The sequence below is a fragment of the Cardiocondyla obscurior genome, linkage group LG25 (assembly GCF_019399895.1).
Source record: "Cardiocondyla obscurior isolate alpha-2009 linkage group LG25, Cobs3.1, whole genome shotgun sequence".
Classification (NCBI taxonomy): domain Eukaryota; kingdom Metazoa; phylum Arthropoda; class Insecta; order Hymenoptera; family Formicidae; genus Cardiocondyla; species Cardiocondyla obscurior.
The window spans coordinates 1,981,256-2,001,572 of NC_091888.1; the positions used below are offsets into that span (position 1 = coordinate 1,981,256).

At 48.5% G+C, this 20,317-nt stretch overlaps 1 protein-coding gene across 2 annotated transcripts in view; it reads right to left on the reverse strand.

The window, feature by feature from the left end:
- Positions 1–5,408: 5,408 nt before the first annotated feature.
- Positions 5,409–20,317, reverse strand: part of LOC139111817 (death-associated protein kinase related) — an 89,897-nt gene continuing 74,988 nt past the window's right edge. For both annotated transcript variants that reach the window (XM_070672343.1, XM_070672344.1), the window contains 3 exons: positions 14,103–14,229; positions 12,526–12,754; positions 5,409–10,089 (listed from right to left, as the gene is read on the reverse strand). In XM_070672343.1, the coding sequence (XP_070528444.1) occupies positions 9,036–10,089; positions 12,526–12,754; positions 14,103–14,229 (1,410 nt within the window). In that variant the 3' untranslated portion in view covers positions 5,409–9,035. The remainder of the gene's footprint in view (positions 10,090–12,525; positions 12,755–14,102; positions 14,230–20,317) is intronic.

Sequence of the window (20,317 nt, forward strand, 5' to 3'; positions counted from 1 at the left end):
ACGCTCGTCGCGATACCGGGGATACTCGCACGTACTACTTCTAAGTACGACACCAAACGCTCTTGGGGATACGAGACACGTCGCGTACGCGACACGATGACTGTCGATTCCGACAAAGGACCGACAAAGAACATTCCGCGAAAGTTTGCGCGGACGGTGTCTCATGGGTCTTTACGCGCGCGAAAGCGGAGGCCGTTGCCACTTTGTCGTCGCCTCGAGGTCCTCGGCGATTTATTTCTCGGGACACGGGACACTTGGATAATCGCACGATTGAGATCCCACGGAGATCGCCTTCGTCTTCACGGAATCTCAATGCCGCGATATGGATTTAAGAGGAAGTAGGTTCGAGCGGGCCCGACGACGTGCGAGATCATTCCCTCGAGCTCAAGATTCTACTCAATGCGCGAAAAAGGAGCGTCTTGTAATCAGGAATCACGACGGTATAAGAAAAACCTCGGCTTTCACGGGGTTTAAAATATATATCCGCGATCCATCTCGCGCCGTCTGATTTATTCTTTGAATTATTTAAAAAATTACATTTATACGATGCGAGCGTGGATGTATATGAGGGTGCGTGGGTGCAAACCCACTTACAAACGATCGGTTAAACCATTATTGAGATCTCAAAATTTTTATTGTCTCGAACTCGATTACTCGCGTAAATGATACGCGGTAGTTTGTTTCGAACACTTGACGCGAGATTTTACCACGTCTCATGATAAGGCTTTCGCGCGCGGATGCCGGCAAGTATTAAAGCGATATGGGAGACTTTAGCCGGCGTGGATTCTATTTCGCGACGTCGCACGTCAGCGCTCATCACTGTCACAGACAGCATACCGGAATGGAGAGGCGCGGATAACGTGATTTCGCGCTCGAGAGTTCAATCTGAAACGAGACCCGTCTAGTTCGCGGTGCGGTCGAAGATTGGCCGTCCTGTTATCGCCAATCGAACGTCTCTTTTTTTTTTCTTCTTTTTTTTCACGGTCGTGGACCACGGCATCGCGTGGCTGATTCCTGCGTAGATTCCGCAGAGTACCACGTTCACCTCGCGAAAGGTCGGACTTCCACTTTCCAGCGGCGGAATCGTGGCTGTCGATCGGTTAGCTCGGAAAAGCCGTGCCATTTGCTGGGGGAAAGAGAGAGAGAGAAAGGACGTGAATACGAGGTCGGCTCCTGTCGTGTCGCTCGAAATCAATTATCCCCGCGGATGTGTGCACTGGACACGCGGATCGCGGTGCGCTTAATGATCTCTGTTTATAGGTCTGCGTTCAGCGGCAGATGCGATAAATTCGTGCCGCACGTCATTGTTGACTTTGATGGCTCTCGTTATTTGCGGCGCTGTCCTCGGTGCGATACGTTGACGTCTCTTCGCGCTTGCAATAAAATCGGTACGTCTCACTTTCGCGTCGTCGCGCCGCGTCGCGACGCGCGGGACCGGGGCGGAACGCCGGCGCCGACGACCTCAAGGAGTCTTCCGGCACGGCTAGCCCCCAAGAAAAAATCTTATCGGCGATTTACGAGCTTGACGCGCGCGACCGGCCGGCGAGGAAGAGGGCTCGGAGCGCCTTCCATTTCAAGCGCGGAACACGTGGCTCCTTTTGAAGATCGGGGACTTTTATCGTCGCACGCGAGTAAAATTAGAACCCGGGAGCGATATGATAAAAAAGGCCCGACGAAGTGGTGGCTCGCCGGGTGGTCAGCTGGCGACAACTATAAATAATCCGAACATCCTCGTCGGGATTAACTCGGCGCGAATTAAGGAACTTGCTTGGGGAAAATCTCTGTCTGTGCGAAGCGCGGTCGTATTTTATCTTTGTTAAGGCGGTATGCCAAATTCGGCGAGCGTGAATTCGCGGCGGCCAAGGCCCGGGCGTTATTTGCACAACGAAGGAAACACGAGGGAGTGCAACGGAATGCAAATTGTCGATTACCATTAAAAAAAAAAAACGGGACGGCGCGCTCTCGCTAAGCGCGCTACGTGTGCACGTGCGAAATTCTCCGTGAGATTTATAATACGATCGAGGAATTAGACACAATAGGTACGAGCGCCGATTCTCGCGGCTAATAACCGCGGCTTATCGCCGTATACGGGGCTGGACTTTGACGCTCGACCCGTTCGCGAACGTTGCCCAGAGTGCCGCTTTCCTAAAAGGGCATCGGTAATCGAAAGGGATGAGGTTTTCGTAATATTCCGCACCCATCGGCCAACGGATGAGTAGTCTCGAGAAAGAGACTCACGTTCCTCCTCGTTCTCGATCGTGAGATACTTCCGCGTGAGCGCGAGTAACAATAGAAGACAAAACGGAACGGCAGCCAGGCCTAGGCCCGACTCGCGCTGTCACCCGAGATAAGAGAGCGAAAGTTATTCGAAATTCGCTCGACGCGTCGGGAGTGAGAGAGAAATCAGAAACTTTAATGTCATGCGGTGCGAATTGGCTTTAAATCCGCCAGGATGAAAATCGGCCTGCCTTGTAATTAGAGGCTCTCACGCCGCGCGTTTCGAGAGTTTGAGCGATTCCACGTGGCACGTATCGCCTTGCTCTTTCCTCGCCCGTCTGTCTTCGTCCTTTTAATTTCTTTCCCTTCTTTTCGTCAGTGGTTGCGCAGCGCGGGGCGGCTCGCACCCTGACCTGTGCGCTAATTAACGAATTATCATTCGACAGCGGCGAAGTGACGGCGGCGCGACTTTATTTGGTCGCGCCAGGTGTTACGAACGGCACGCTGGCGTTGATTTAGCAATTTCTAGGCGCCACGAATCGCCAAGTAATCGCTCGTCGCCCCCGGCAATTTCCATTATCGGCATACCGAGAGGCTGAGAGTTCGCGAAGGCCGTCGTCACGGCGGATAAAGTGGAAAGAGACACACAGCCTCCGTCGCCGCTATATCCCGCCGATTTCCCGCAAAATTTTGACGCGACGTTAATAAGACCGTGGGGAAATCTGAATTACGTATTCCGTATAATCGTCGAGAAACATATTCGAAGAATCGCGACATATTAATTTCTGCCCCGATGGGATTTATAATTGTTTTTTTAATAGATTACCTTGTCGCGTAAAAAAATATTTTATGTCTCCATTTTGCGCGAGGCGTTATCTATCGCGCGGTATCGTTTATTAAATTGTGACAATATTAACAAGCCGGGGAAAACGTAAGGTTCACATTTTCATTTCCATCCGCGACGGAAAAATCGGAGCTCGTTGCTGCGTGCGATGGATTTTTGAATTTCTTGAATACATGCAGGCGCGTGGGCATCTCAAGGTGAAGCTGCGTGTCGATTGCAGGGTCGAGCACGCGGGTCGTCGGAGGCCTCCACGAATTCGCGAAGTTCGTTCAGATGTTTTTCGATGTTAGACCTTGCGTTCAGGGAGGAAGGGAGCTTTTTAGTGAAAAGTTGAAGCCGCCCGGTTTTGAGCACGGTTATGTCACATTTCATTCAATTGCAAAACGTGTAATTATAACGAGCGCACTATTATTATCTATTAAAATGGCAAGATCTTGCTGTGTCGGCCGATTACGTAGTTCTCCCGGTGACACAATCGCATTAATGTACCACTGCGGTTTCCTTTCCGCTCCATTCCGCGACCGCTTTCTGGCGTTACATCGGCAGATGTGCCGCGAAACGCTTTCGTCCTTTGATCGCTACGCGACTTCGCGACGAGAAAGAAAACTAGTCGCGAGAAGCAGTCTTCGTTTTCGCTCCCAGTTTCGATCGGCAATGACGATTGCGAAAGGAACTGCGATCCTCCGAAAGCCGCGAGACATTTTCCAGATCCCGCAGAAAACGTCCATAAAGGTGAATCATTGCGGCAGCTGTACCGCCGCTAATGTACGCCTATTTATAGGATAAACGACGACGTTCTCGGAAAAAGTGTTCCATTGGCCATATCGGTAGGCAAACGCGAAAACCAGGGCCGCTCTCCCGTCGCGTATCCGCTGCGTGTCGCGATATTAATCGGCCGTTCGGCGAACACGCGTGCAACGGCATCTCCCTGCACCCGTCTGCTCCAGGCCGCATCGCTATTCCACCCTCCGGTCGTCGCGCGAGAAGAGCCGTTGAATTATTTATAATAACGCCGGTAGAAACAACCGGTGGTATTAATGCCGCGAAACTGATTCCCTGTTCCTTGCCTCCGGGTGCGATGACCAGGCGCGGTAACGCCAGGACGTCCCCGGAAAGTCTTGCCACGTTATTTACGGCGGGATGCAAATCCAACGCGTAATTTATCTCTGTCGTGGGAGAAAACGCTTCCCCTATCCTCCCGGTAACTTTAAGTGGCGCGGCACAATGGATGGCCGCGCGCATAAATAAAAGTGCTATAATTTGGCGAAACAAAAATCAAGAGACAAACGACGCAAAGTGCGAAACGCATCTCGGGCTTAAGTTTCTTCTCGTGTTACGACACGTGTTAGTCTGACGCGTCGCGTAAGATGAGAGGCTCTTTCACTAGGCAACCCGTACGGCATCGCTGCATGTGGATAGATTGACGTTTAACACGCAAAGCGCGTTACCTGTTAAATTAAAAAAAAAGAAAGAAACAATTTTTTATTTAAAAAAGAAGATGTAATATTTCATTGTCGCTCAATCGTTGTCACTTTTTTGCGTCAGTTGACTCCCATCACCGGACTATCATCAGTATATTCTTGTGCGCGCACAACAAAAAGCAACAAAGTGCACGTTTTGGAACGCTTAATGTTATTTAAAAAAATACATTAACAATCGGATAAATAATATTTAATCCTTAATCACAATAAAATGTAAACGGTAATTTAATCATGCGCTCGCATAAATGACTGAGAAATTAAAAATTAATTATGACAAATTCGTCAATTCCGGGATCTTGTGGTGCCGAGTTTCAGAAAACGCTCGGCAAGTATTATATGATTATAAGAAGAGTAAGTTGATGACATGGTCAGAGCGCCGTTCCCGCCAAATCCGTGGCCACTCCTCTTTTGCAATGGTTGCTACCTTCCTCCACGAGACCACAAATCTGGCGGGAACGGCGTTCGGTCAGTTAATTCCGAGAAAATCAGCTACGAGCCGCCACCGACAACATGACCAAGTAGTACGTGTCAACGCGCCGATGGTCAGACGGGAGATATCAGTGGTATGTCAAGCTGATAAATCAGTAATATTAAAAAAATATATATAATAAAGTAAAGTAAAATAAAACGGAAATAGAAAATTAATTTACCTCTCGGATAGTATTAATCGACAGAAAATTCGTCAGATATAAGAAAATTTAGTAGATAATTCAATGGAGTAAATCAGAAATTAATTTTCCTTTTGGAATTAATTACTTTTTAATTTTAAATTTATCAATTATTTATACGAGCGCATATTTAAATTACTACAGACTTGAATTTGAAACTCGTTGCCGAAAAGAGAATGATGGAAAGAACACATTCAGTTTTCAACATATTGCTGCGTTTATTTCGTACTGTATTATTAAAATTAATACAATGAAGTATTTACAGGAGGTTTTTAGCAGCTATGCGCAATCTTCGCGATTAATTATTAATAGTAAAGTAATAATAGTATAATATAATATAATTATAATAAATTTGTAGAATATAATATAATAATAATTATAATAATTATAATAATAAGAGAATATATCGGGGCAGCGCGGCGGGTCCGAGTCGCACGGAAGGCGAGAGCCAGCGCGTTTTTCCGCGGTTTTCAATTAATCTCCTGAACTGGAACGACGTGCCACGCACGTTGACCGAGAAGCAATCTCGCTTGTTATCACTACCAATTGTTTCGGACGAGTCGTTTCGTATTTAGCATCGGCCAGCTTCTTTCCAGTCCGAGAGATTACCGCCACGAAATCAAGCAAAAATTGATTAATTCTGACTAATGACATATCACAAAGAAGAAAATAAATAACCGCGAGTTCACCACGGGAGTTGTACAAGTCGACCCTCCCAGGCTGCGCCGCCCTCGCCCGTCGTGACAAAATTTTATTTTACAAAATCTACTCTGCTATCTTGACTCTTGGAGACGCATCTTGCACCGCATTTCCCGGCGTACGCACGCGTGCACTTATGCGTCTCGAGAGACAATGCACGTGTTCAAATTGCGCGTGCACGCGATGGTTTTTTACATCGATCGCCAGACCACCGTGGTTGTAGCTGGAATAATCGATTGAACGTCGCCTCGATCCACGAGGTTGAATGTGTTCGCCCGCGTAACGATAAAAATAGCCGTCGAAGAGAAGACTAAATCTCGCGAGATATTCGAAAGAGTTCTTTCTCCGGTGAACTCACATATTTTGGCGCAAGTTAGATCCTTTTAAACAGTACAGAGTTTTCGAATAAGTCAATAAGATCAAATGTATCAAAAGTGCGCTTTACTTCGAAGAGAACCACCGAACTTCGATTATAAATTTGCAAACAATACGGAAAAGCATTCGGTAATATTTCCAAAAATTTCGTCACGTTAAAAGTTCGGTTACATTTTTCTGGACAAATCTACGGTCTTGCGTGCACCGTGGATTTGTGCAAAGAGATGTACAGATTCACGGTTGGACGAGCCTCTCAAGTTGCACGAAGGCAGGCAAGGCTCGCCGGGTTCGTCGTCATTTTTGCAGCGCTCCCGTCCGCTCTTTTTTCATTCCCGTCTCGCTCTGCGAAGACACAGGTCGCTCGTTAGCGTCCCGCCAACGAGTGTGTGTTCGCGGCGAAATAAACGAAAATTAAAGGCGCGAAAAAAGGGGGAGTGAGCGTGAGAAAGAGGACGGAACGTGTTTATGACTAGCATTCGTTGCGCTACGCGAGCGAGCGAGCGATTCGCGTGCTTCAATTTGCGCGCGATGATGAATCCTGTGAATAAATAAGCTTGCGAATAAATATGTACAATTTCGATTTGCGCGTCCACGAGAGCCCGAAGAGCAGACGAGATCTTTCTTTTTCTTTTTTTCTTTTTCACAAGTAATAAACAACGTACGATTTCGAAATAACGAAATAAAAGAACGGCTCATGATATTACGTACATTTGATTAAGAGATATTTAACAATAGGAAAACGTATATATGCGCGATATACGGCCTATAGAAAAGTGATTTCTTTTTGTAACGCGATAAAAGCTTTCGGTGGTTCGTGCGTCAAGTTCACTGACATCTGAAGAGCTCGGCCCCGCATTGTTAATTTTTTTTCCGCCAAGGCTTTTTGCGAGCTAATTAGAACAGATGCTCCCAAGAGACTTGCCTAAGCTTTCAATTTTGGTCTCCCGCAAAGCCGCGCGCAATTAAGGCACTCTTCACACATCAAACGTGCAGTCTTTCCCTGCTGTGCATCAGTCTCGCGGTTCGAAAAGCCTTGCCGCGCAAATTGGACAAGTAAATGTAGGCACTGATGATATACGTGTTAGCGCACACGCGTTGTGATTTTTTTTCAAGAAGGCACCGAAATGTGTTAATTTAGATTGTCGTCGGTCGTCGTTAAAACTTAACGGCCGATTGATATGGCAATTTGTTCCGTACCGCGTCTTTGCGGTGCACAGAGATAGAATATTATTGACGATCGTTGTAGGATTTTTGTCAACTCACTCGAAAATCGTCGTTCGAGTTTCGATAGGTATTTTCGAAACAACCTGTTAGGTCTATTTATGAACACGTAACACGCGTCATATCTCGGTGCACCCGCATGCGATGTAGATAGAATTTTTTTTTCTATTTTCTTTTTCAGTACAAGAGGACGGTCGATCAGTCTATCGATAACAGTAGCCTAAGACGAGTTATCTTCGGTTTTACAGGGTTTCGATTTTAAACGTTCGTCTTCTGTTTTACGCCTCGCCGGGCAGCGACGGTGGAATTTGTTAGGATCGTCGGAAAATCACTATCGATTCTCGATGGACTAACTCGTACGCGGCGGAATGCGGTCTTTATAGCCGGCATCTAGCGTGTCGCTATGATGCCGTATGATCTTTCCCTCGAATCTCCACCGTCGCCACCTCGGCGCGAGACCACCCTTGTGATCGGCGTCGCAACCGCAACCGCAGGCACCGTCCCACAAGCCACGCATACCCGCGGCTCGTTCTACCGCTCGCACCTTCTCCGATCGCTCGAATATGTACATCAAGACCACCCTCTTCGAAGCTGCTCTCGCTTCCACGAAGAGTCGATGCATACACGCACACACGCATACATACATACGTATATTACGCATTCATATGCTCTCTCACCCGTATTTACAACAGCCGTTTGTTCGCTATGATATGATACAAGCTACGATCTCTCGTCGGCACCTTCGCGAAGGCACGCGTATGTGGAAAGGTATTGTGCACGTAGGATTCCGTGCGCGACATGCTTCGCACACGGCTACGTTGTACGAATCGCGCAGCCGTGCGCACGTCCTTTACTATCGGCCTCGGGTTCCCGAGAGATCCGGCGAAAGTCGGGATAGGGGCTTCGAAAGGCTGCTCGAGGATTCTGGAGACCAGACTTGGTGAAACTTTTGTTTGTTCTCGCTAACAAAATACTGTTTAACATTATATGTATCGTGATCGAGGTACAGAATACGCGCTTCGTGAAACCTAATCGAATTAATCGCATTTCACGCTTTTATGTTACGTCTCTCTAACGCTATCACAGCATTATGCGCTTTACAAAAAATTAATTCAAAAAATGTATTTTTTTTTTTTAATTTTGTTTTTTTAATACAACACATAATATATGTTGATATCGTTCTCAGCTTTGCTATTGCAACTATCAAGGAAACTACGGAAAAACGCATAATCCTGAACCTTCATAAAAATCTTTCGACGTCACAGCCTTCACAAATCTCGAGGAACTTCGCCCACCTCGTTTCACCTTATCCTTCGTTCGCACGCCTTTCGGGCGCATCTCGTTGCTCAAAACCTCCCTTCTATTCTTCGCGTTACAGTGCACCTGATATCACGCGATATATATACAATCGCCTCGATTCTGATCTCTCTGGCAACTTCCCCAAGAAGCTGTTGGAGACTGTCCGTCCACCTGCGCGCGAATATAATTCAATTGCCGACACCTGCTGGCGCACAGCTGGACGGCACGATTTTACGAGGCCTCATGCACCTGGAACCGCCGAATTCGCGCCTGTACCGACTCGCATTGTACCTCGCTATACCTGGTGTATCTGCCGGCGCGCACGGGTTCTCTAATGACCACGAGATTACCGCCCCGTTCGCGGAGCGCCTCGAGGCCGGACTTGCCACCGCCGCGTAACGCCGTCGCCGGCGACGTTATCGGGATCTTCGCGATTTTGGTCACTCCGGACGAGGTCTCAGATTTTAGCTGGCTGAGCACCTTGCTGACGACGCCACTACACTCGCGTGGCCATATCCTCCTGGCCCGATGGTGCCTTTGTTCCCATCGTTCGGCGGTTGCGTCGGCGGCCGTGAATGGGAAACTCGCTCTGCCCTGGCTTTTACCGTACAGAATAAAATCGAGGGAGTCGTCCGAATAGATACTGCTGCGGTCGCTCGAACTGTCGGTCGAGATTTCGGACACGGTGTCACTGCCACTGTCGCTGCACTGCTGCTCGGCCTCGCCGAGGATGAACACGGGCGTGCATTTGAATACCTCGCCGGCGCTAGCCGGCATCGTGTGAGTTGCAGTGGCGCGACGTTGTTGAATACCAACGCTGGCGTTCGTCGCCGACGGTTCGATGATCACAATCTCCGGTAGAACGCTGCCGGAAAATTTTCGTGCCAGCGAGTCCATGTTCCTCTTGAAGGTGTCCCTTCGGTCCGGACTCAGCCCGAATCTGACGGGTTTCGACAACGATCTCGAGGTCGAATAGAGATTCTCCGTATGCGAAGAAACAGCTCGAGCGCCCGCCGTCGGTTTCGAAATCTCCGTACTGTGGCACAGACCTGTCGTGGACCGTTGCTGCTTCTCGCCGTCGCTCTTTGGCGTGGATGAAACCTGGCTTTGATTGCTAACCGATAATTCCGACGAGGCGTTATCTTCCTGCGGAGGTGTCGTCGATGAGTCGAGAACAGCGGCGGGACTGTCGTCCGACGAGGGGCAGGTCGTCAACGGAGCCATCGGCTGCTCGAACATGCTAAACCATGGATGCTGAAGACACTCGGTCACCGTCAGACGTTCACTGTGAACAGACAAGAGTCGCTTACTTGGAGAAATTTATTTTTAACATTCTCGCGAATTTTTTCGGCCGAAACTAGGCCGTCGTTTCGATATCCGTATCTCCGATTTCCCGTTATAAACGCTAAAGATGAGAGGGCTCATGTTGGTACACGCGCGACGCTCTTGAACAAATATATCCTAACAACAGGCTCGTTCCGCGAACGACCACGCTCTCGTCGTCCTCGTTAACTCGAGGAGCGAGAGAGTCAAAAGGTTAAAAGACCCGTCGCATAAACGACCTCCTAGGCGGACCAACGTTTATCGACGGTGGCCATCGTCGTGGCGGTCCCACCGGGACACTTTTGCGCGGCTTTTGTGCCTGAGCGAATACCATCCACGTATCGCGCAGCCTGTGCAGAAACCATTATGCTGGCTAACATATCGGTTGACTTCCGGCATACAAAATGGCCCAGGGTATCTTCAATACGAAGTAACGAATTGCGTAACACGTAAACGCTGTGGAATGCCGACCCATAGAAGAGCTACCTACCTAAAGTGCTTTAGGGGGAGCGGTCCCCTCAATTTCGGGACCGTCAAAGAGACCGGAGCAAAAAGGGTTCGCGTAAGCGAATTAAGTTGTTTTTTTTTTTTTTTTTTTTTTCTCTGGCATTTACATTATCAAGCTCCGCGAGGAGAATGTAAAGTATGGAACAAAAGCTTCCACCGGGATCGATCGACGTAATAATTTTGCGAGATAAAACAAGCTGTCATTGAAAATTATTTAGAACAGCGATCGACGTAATTACAACGACTAAATTTACGTACAGTACGCGCTAATTAGTTTCGCGATTATTTGCACGGATTGAACGTATGATAAAAAATTTCATAAATGATGAAGATGCATTAATGTGAACATGGCGCGCAGACGTTATAAATTTAATTACGAAATATTCTTTTTTCGGCGATGTATCTACGAAGAAGCGCGATGCAACTTTTCAGATAGTAAAAAAACTGTGACTTACAGGTCAAAAGAATAAAGACTGGCATTCTACGTCGTCGGATATGATGATAAGTTATGCGGGTTCCGCGCGATAAAACCACGTTCGCCATAGAGGAAGGACGCGGATAATTCCGGATAGCAACTTCCTCTCAGCTGTCCGCGCGATAAGAAAATCTACAAAGTATTTGTCTTTCTTTCCCCCGACGTCGTTCTACTCAACGAGAGTCACTTCGCGAAGCGAAGCTGTAATCGCCTTTACGAACGGGACAATTGGTCGATGACGGTTCGGGCGAATTAATAATTGTGCATCTTGATAGATGACATCACAGGATCACTGTTGTACGCAGTTAATCCGCGAAGGTATTGAAAAAAACAAAACCTAAATGTACCAATCGATTCGAGGAAGACCTAGGGCTTCGCGTGCTTCCGGCCGGAAATTAACGTGTTCCAATCTGAAAGATATTTATTTGAGCGCATACGTCCGATTTCTCAAATGTATGTTTATGACTTATTCGCTTTGCTGCGTTGCGCGTAATCGAATGCGAAAGCTAAAGCCGGCCAATAACGCGATGAAAGTGAACCCGAGGCTAGAGGATACGTTTCGCTCCTAGAATTTATACAATAAAAGCCAACGAACGAGGCTAGGAAAAAAGGCGACGAGCTCGTTGGAACGCGAGGCGATCATCGGGAGTTTCTCATAAAGTGGCTTTCTCTCGGAGTGACGTGCCGCGAGACTTCAGAGCGATCAGCGAGCGGCGTTGACCCACTGATACCGTATTTCAGCGGGCTTCGATGTTTCGTTATCACTGCGCGACGTCGTCGTTCCGATTGCAGCGCAAAGTGTCACATCGCTTGCGACGATACGTCTGCGCGACACGATTGTTTTCGTTCTAGGAAATCAACCGACATACCGACGTAACTAACAACGTAATCGACACGTGTTTTGTCCGCTATTCTCTTTCGCGTCGAGGTGAGCGTCGCGGGCGTTCTTAGTAGATCGTCACAGCTTTCCGCGAACGAATTATTTTCACTGGTCCAAGAATGCTCGCGGCGGTTCTCCAGCCAGGGTACACGCCGACGAGCTGAGCACCGATCGAATAACGCGACGTGGGGAATTACGTCGTGGGTGTGTAACGTACAATAATTCGCGGCGACAGTGGTCCCGATCGCAGATCGAGACAATGGAAATCTCTTCGTCGAATCAAACGGAGTATATGAAGATAAATGACGAAGCGGCTCGCAACGATGATCAATGAATCTCGCTGCGAATCCGCGGCGCCACACACGTGACATTACTCGTGCATTTCACGGTCTGCTCCGATCGGAGAGAGCTCTGCGTCGGAAATCGAACTCTCCTAATCTTTATTCCGTTCACTTCGAGAGGCAAAAGTTACGTAACCGCGCGTTGAATTTCATAATTATTTTAAAACGAAAGTCAAACATTTGTTCTATACTTACTTTGGATCCTTAACCATAAGTTTGCGCATAAGATCGCGAGCCTCCTCGGAGACGTCTTCGAAAAGATCGTCCGGGAAGTCCAGGCGGCAGCGGCTAATGTTGCAAAACGTCTCTTGCTTGGTGTCTCCGCCAAACGGCGAGCATCCCGTTAGCAGCACGTAGAGCAGCACGCCAACGGACCACATGTCGGTCGCCAGGCTGATCGGCTCGTAATTCAGAACCTCCGGGGCTGAGACACACACGGCAGATGAGCCCGTTATTATATCGTAGTCCAGATACTAACCGAGATGTCCGCGCGTGTGTGCGAGGATGCACGTGAACGGTAATTAAATTCAAAGAAAAAAGAGAAAAAAAATTAAAAAAAAAAATTTGAAAAGAAAGAAAAAGAACGCCTTTTCTTCTTTCCCTCGGTCTTTCCGCTATTATGTCGTCGCGGCCGCTATTACGACGCACCGATGTTAATGGAGCCAACGCGTGTTCTCCAACAGGATAATAATAATTTTAACCACGGACACGTTGAGCCTCGAGAGCGAACTAGGTAATTGCCGCGATACGCGCGAAGCTGCGGCTCGTTCATCACGTAATAGCCGCTCGAATCGGTCGCTTTGTATCGAATCGCGTTAAAATTTTTTTCCACGCCCTCATCTGCCCGGCTTAATCACGGCGAAGGTTCACGCGCTATTTTTTTTTTTTTTTTTTTATCGCGCAAATGATTTCGCTAAATCTTACATGATCCCATCGTTAATCGACTAATTAAACTTCATCAACGAAGAAACAACAATCGAGCTTAATTAAGGCCAATCCCTTCTTTTTTTTTTTATTTCTTTTTTATTTGACGTGATTTTGACGGTGTTCTCTTAATTAATCTTCGCGATGCGAAGGTGCCCCCTCTCCCAAAAAAATTTAGACACCGTGTAACCGTCGGGCGTGTAATCAAAACATCTTGAGAATTTCCAATCTTCTCCGCGAGAGATTATCGTGTCTCATTATTACCTAACACCTTCGTCCACTTAGGGTGCGACCGTTAGACGGTAGTGCGATGTAATTGCGACGATAATCGGTTGCGAGGATCGTAAAAGGGTCCTCCTGTCGGATCGGGCGCGCAGAACCGACCACGTGCGAAGTGGCTTGTTCTGTTCAATTATGCAACGCGCCCATTTCCCTAATGGAACTACGCAGCACGAATGGCGCGCGAGCGATTTCCCGAGCGTCAAAACAGATCGCGTACGTGAGACGCACGAAGGTGCAAAGCACGTCGCGTCTGGGGGCGAACTCCCGAGGCCGGAAGCTCGACCGGTGCACGCACCGTACGCGGAACCGCATGAAAACGGGCTTTATCAGGATCGCGGACTGTTATCGTCCGTGACACGCATTGAAAAGTGTTAGAAAAACGCGCAAGTAGCTTGATTGCGCCTCTCGCGTCGAGAGTTCCCGCACGTATTTATCTCCACTGCGAGAGTCCGTTCAATTTGGTCACGTCTCACGGTGACGAGCGACATATTCAGGAATTATTATTCAAGCCAGACGAAATAAAATCCCCGTTCGCGGAAGACCGTGTGCCGAGACAAAATACTCACCAACATAGTCGGGCGTGCCCAAAATCTCACGTATGTCCGCGCCGTGGCTGATGTACCGCGATATGCCAAAGTCGCACAGCTTCACGTCGCAGTCCGGGAACTCTCCAGTAAGTACCAAATTTTGCGGCTGAAACATGAAAAGGTAGAGAAGCTCGGTTAAAAAGTTGACTCGTCGTCACCGGCGGGAGAAAGATCGTTATTAAAATGAGATTGCCGCGGAGCGGATCGCGACTATTTTAACCGTAACGTTTACACATCGTGCGCATGTAGCAATTTCTCGGAATTTCCATGAAGGCAGTCCCGAGACCGTGGCCTGTGAAACCTGAGCGCCGAGAAGAAAAGGACGTGAGCGGGTTTTATCTCGCGATCTTCGTGCGACAATGCCAATTTCCTGCCGCGAGGTAATGCGGAGAAAGTAAAGCGTCCTTTCAGACGAGGACGATCACATGTTTCCGCGGCGTATTCTCTCCCGCCGGCCGTTAACACGGACAAAGCAGGCCCCGGGTGCCTTCGTGGTCTCGGCCAATTATCAGAGGCACGCAAGCGAGCGAGCCGAAACACTTTTTCTACATCGGGCAACGTCTCCGGAATTTCGGCGCCACCATGCAAATACAGCGATTTAAATTACACGGCTTATAATTGCAGGTACATTCTCCTTTCGGAGGTGGGCGCGCACAAGCCCGTGCGACGTCGTTAGTTCGCGGTTTAATTTTAGCCGACCCGGCCTCGAGCGGATCTCGCGTCTCGGCGGAATTTTAATTCGAGCCGCGATCGTCGAAAGACCTCCCGATAGGCCGCCGTTTCGAATGGAGTCTCGTAAAGTAATAACTTCCGCGTCGAGCGCGCGATAGAGATTTTTGCCGCGGCGCCGGCAAGATGATTGATTAATCGTCGAAACGAGACACGGCGGAGAAAGGTAAACGAGCCGCGCACGTGACGCACATTTTTTTTTTTTTTTTTTTTTCGACGATCAGGTGAAGGAGAGGCAACGAACGTTCACATTACAATAACATGGATCCGCGTAGGTGTCCTACGCGAAGTGTAATATATCCGAACGGTGAACGATTTCGCGATAAGAAAGGTCGTCGCGTGGCCTAGGTGCAACTCTCGTGACATCGTTTCCTCCTCGCCTGTCTTTCTCGCGAATCGCACGCTGACTTTTTCCCAACAATCGGACAATGCCGGAAGAGGCTACGGATGGAGGCCGCGAACGACTTCGCTGGAAGGAAAAGCGGGAAATGAGAGGAAGCTCGTTGCCGATCCATTGTCAACGCGATTAGTTTACGACCGCCTAGATTGCACGATATATATCTTCAGCACCGAGATCGCGACTCTTAGAGGATGCCATTATCGGCGCGCTTTATTAAAGAGAACGCATGCAGTAGCGAGCCATCTGGTCGCTACGTTTCGCCACGTTGCTCTGTTACTTCCGATTACAGGAGCGAAAAGGAGCTCTTACGTTAAATACCTTTAATGAGGCACCGACGCTTCGGATTGCCTTCGAAAAGCAATTCGTACCTCCGGCCGCGACAGCTCGGTTCTCGTGCGAATGCATAAGCGCAGATGTTCGTCCCCTTGCAAAGGGTCTAATGAAAGAGTGCGGGTCACAATTGCGCTCGTATGCGAGTGACAGCCAGTCATCGACCGTGAAAAAGGAGTTTAAACTCGATTAAAGGTGTAAATGAAACGATAAATATAAAGCTATTCAAATTTCAAACGCGCCAGAAATGCAAGCGAGGGTATCTCGAAGTCGATCAATTTAAATAATGTCTGCAGTTTTCGAAGCCGTCGACTCACGTTCGAGAGGGCTCGACTGCGAGCTCCGCGCGCGTAATGGTTAATCATGAAAATGTCTTTGTTCCTTATTAGAGCGACTTCCTGGTCTCAAAGCGTATACTCTATTAATTCCTACGCAATGTGCGCGCGTGCACGCGCATCGAAAGGGGAACGCGACAGCGTCACGAATAGCTCTGATTTTCTAGATTCCGGATCACCAGTCGTGCAAATTATTTGGAAGTCGGACAGCGAAATCTTGTAACGAAACTTCACTGACTAATCTCTTACCGTTAATGATACGAATCAATATCGCGCGTTAAATCTTTAGTAGACAAGTATTTATTTCATCAGCTGTTCTCGAATATAAGTCTAACCTATGCATTTTTTCCTCCAAAGTTCGTAGGATTTAATTGAAACAGGAATACGGAATTTGAATAACGAAACTCGCGAAAGTGGAGATATTAGAATATCATCTTTTTTTTTTCTACCCTCGTTCCGGTAGTTGAATGAAATTCTAAGCGACAAAAATCACGCGAGACGTAAGAAAAACTTGCGACCTCGCGGTGCCCGCTTTTAAATCGCATTATTCATCGTACGTTGAGTAGCTCATGATGAAGCCCGGTCACGTTCGACTCGTAACTCCGTAACTCGGTTTAACGAAACGTAACACACAAACTGAATCCTCGAGCGTGCCGAGAGAGTGCCTTTGTTCCGTCCACATCCTTTTACGTACGCGAGATCGATGCCCGGGCAGACCGTTTCGAATTTCGACGGCCGCGCGTACGTTCGATTCGAGCGCGGAATTAATTGTCAATTTTTAATTTATCTCGTTGCGCGTGGGAGCGAATCAGAGGCGATTCAGACGACGATTCGGATCCTGTTTGGTTTGCGCATACGGGTGTGTAAGAATTCCAACGCGTGAAGTGCATTCGAAGGACCTTCGACGTGTTCCCGGTAACGACGGGCCCGATATAGACGCGCGGCACCTCGGCGACGCATTTTTCGAGGAGACAACACGTCGGTCCCGGCGTCTCCATTACAAGCCCGACGACAATCTCGCGCCACTTAATTTAACGCGCTCAATAAACGACGACGATCCCCGGACGGAGTGCACTCGTCACGTAATCGAGGTAATTAATCGTGACGCGAACGCGCGCGCCGTCCATTCGCTGTTATTCCTATCTTATAGGCCCCCTTTTTTTTTCCTCATCGCAAAGGCAGATGAGCTCCCTGCTCTCCTCGCGAGACTCACCTCGCCCATAATTAACGACGCGAGATGCGCAACGTAGATCCCTCGCGTGTTTCAGTACGAGATACTCGCAAATACGTCGTCGTGCGAGGCTCCATTCTCCCTTTGATCGGCCTGACCTCGAGACTTTTCAGTAACGCCGATCAACAGTTTCCGAGATGTACGGGGAAAGTCTCAGTCGTAATAATATACAATTCGAAAATCGGCCCGCTTGATCACAAATGAAACGGCCGAACGAAAATAAAGCACGAGTCGATGGAATCAATCGTTTCTTGTTTCCTCGCGATAGGCGCGCATCTATTTTTACCGCGGCCTTCAACTTCTGTAGAAGCCGCTGGCATGACCGATGTACATATCGACCGAACGCGCCCTTGCGAATAACACAGGTGTTCCCGCATCGGTGAGTGCGTTTCTATCGGATGTTGGCATTTAAGTGCCACGCAAAAACGATTTGCCGGAAGGTAGAGCGTCATTAAATCGAAGCTGGCGGTTAATCATCTCGCGTCTCGCGCGGAACAAAAAAAAGAAATCACGTACCGCGACAATTCTCACGGTCGCCGTCCGTGCGAGGTTTTAACTGTGTCGCAATTAAGATATCTCTCTCTCCGTGGAATTACATTAAACGCATTTTACGCAATCGGCCCCTACGCGCTCGTGTCTAGGAGCGACGGCGAGATTTCACGGGGAGTTAACGGGACAAATTTCCACGTTATTATCCCGCGAGGAGTACATTGTCCCCGTAAAGCGTAAGAAATCATCCGCGGAATAACGGGCGCCCGCGCGCCTTCCGTCTTCCGAGCGCGTTTCCTTTTTTTTTTTTTCAGCGCACAATGCGACATCGCGTGAAAAGTCGGGCGCTAGATGTTTAATCAGCGCGAACGCGGGGGAAAGGGGACACGAGAAAAGGGGACCGTTGCGTTCGCGCATCTCGCGCTCGTTAGGCGTGTCAATGAGCACCTGCGATCTGTAATTAGCCCGGCGATCCGCTTAACAATTGTGTGACACTTCGTGAGCCGGCTGTCGTACGTGAGCAAACGGCAATTAGCGTGGCGAGAGCCGACAAAAAAGGTGGACGACCTGGTCGCCTTACCCGCTTTTTCATCGGCGGCACACTCGCGAGCGCGGAATCGGCCTTTTCGCCACTTCGGAAAGAAAATGGTCGGTCGATGATTGACGGATGGGACGTGCAGATTAGAACGCGAACCTTTCGATATACCATGACAATTCGTCGTTTCTCGCGCGAGGTAAAATTGCAGTTAAGATAATACGCGACGCGCCGGGCGAGTTGGCGTACGAACGATCAATATCCGCGTCTCGGTAACTTTCATTACGCATAAGCCAATCCTTTCGCCGAGCGATATAGCTGCCGCGCGAGGCCTTCTCCTCGCTCTTCTCCTCTGTCCTTCTCCTTCTCGTTCCGTCTCTCTTGTTTGTTCGAACTTGATTGCGTGCCTAATATGCCGGGGCACGCATACGCGCACGCAAGAGTTTCGCACGCGCGGCCTACCCGGCCGTCTTCCCCCTTTTCTCGACCGCCGGAAGTTTCAATGAACGAGAGACATATCCCTCATAAATCCGTCGGCTAAAAAGCGCTGGGCCTCGCAGGCGGTTCGTTGCCTCCTTTTCACGCGTTCACTTCTTCCTCCGACGAAAGTCGTCGGCACTTCGCGATTTTCAGACCACGCGTTAAATTTCTCATTAATAAGCGTTTCCCCTCTTTAAATTAGACCGCTTGATTATTCGCAATGTTGCTCGTCGTGGTACGAATTCCAAATCGAAAAAAATATCATTAAAAGGAAACAGGAAAAAACAATTTTTTTTTTTTATGAATAAAATGGGAAGCTGTACGTCGCCCGTTATCTTTTAATTATCCTAATTAACAGCTGAATAAATAAACTTTACGTTAGGAAGTTATTTGCGCCGTGTTCGCAGCATGCGTAAATGCGTGCGTGCGCGTGGTAATAATTGATAAATACGCCGCGTGATAACGTATATCGCGACGACATGCACGTTTTATCTCTGCGTTATGGTAATAAAGCAAAATGTGCTTGCTCACTCGACAAAATCGTCGCTCATTGTATTCGTGATGCGAGATGTGCGCATTAATTCACGTTTTAATTGCTTAATAAACGCAAATGAAAACGCCCTGCAATAGCTTCCGACTGTAATACCGTCGTATCAAAAATATCGGCCCGTTCGCACATTCGTGCACTCCGGAGAATGCTTGTGCATATTCGTCAAATTGCAATTAATTAATTCTTTTCTAATTTACTTGCTCGCGTTACGCGGAAACGTGACGTTAATCGACAATTCGCGAGAATCAGTTCGACGAATCGGCCGCTGGTTCTCTCCCGCTCGCGGACGAATAAACGAATTGCCTTTATAAGTCGGACATCCGTCGCTTTTCATCGGATTTTCCAAGGAAGAGAGGCGATCGACCCCGGAGATTCATCAATGAGTCGCTCGTTGGCCTCGCGGCAAACTCTTACCGGGAACCGCATCTCGCGACGGCCAGCTCAGATGAAAGGAATCGATATATGTGTGTATACATCACCGTCTGTTCATTAGGCACGGCGGTGCATTCGATGAAATCGATTCATCGCGGGCTTTTAATAGGCCGCCACCCTGGAGATCCAGTCAGCGTTGCGCAGGTTTTTACGACTACGTAGTACCCGCGCCTGGGTATCGTGAGCACAATCATTATCATGCGAATCGAACAGACAAACAATATGCTCAAATCGCCACATGCAACGTATTCGACTTTTATTCCCTGGCATTAATTACCGGACTCTACTTCTTTATTAATCCTCGTTGTACGATCGCGCAAAGTACACGCGTGAATCTCTCAAAAAAAAAAAAAAAAAAAAAAACCGGGAGCACATATCGTAACGCCGCGAAAGCCGTTGACGCGAATGTCAGTTTTATTTTTACCCCGAATGGAATGGGCATTTATTTCCGTCGTTACGTGGAATGTGCAGAAGCCGCAAGACGCGTGTCGTGCTGACGTCGCACGTAGTTCAACCTCACATTCGGGGCAAGCTCGTCGACTGCAAAGATCGCCGGGCGTGATCGTTAAATTGCCCGAGTCGCTCGAGAGGACTCGGTCGTGTGATGTAACGTCGCTTTACGCGACAAACGATTATTACCATCTTTACTCGGCGGCGTTCTTACTGCCGCCGCTGCTAGAGAA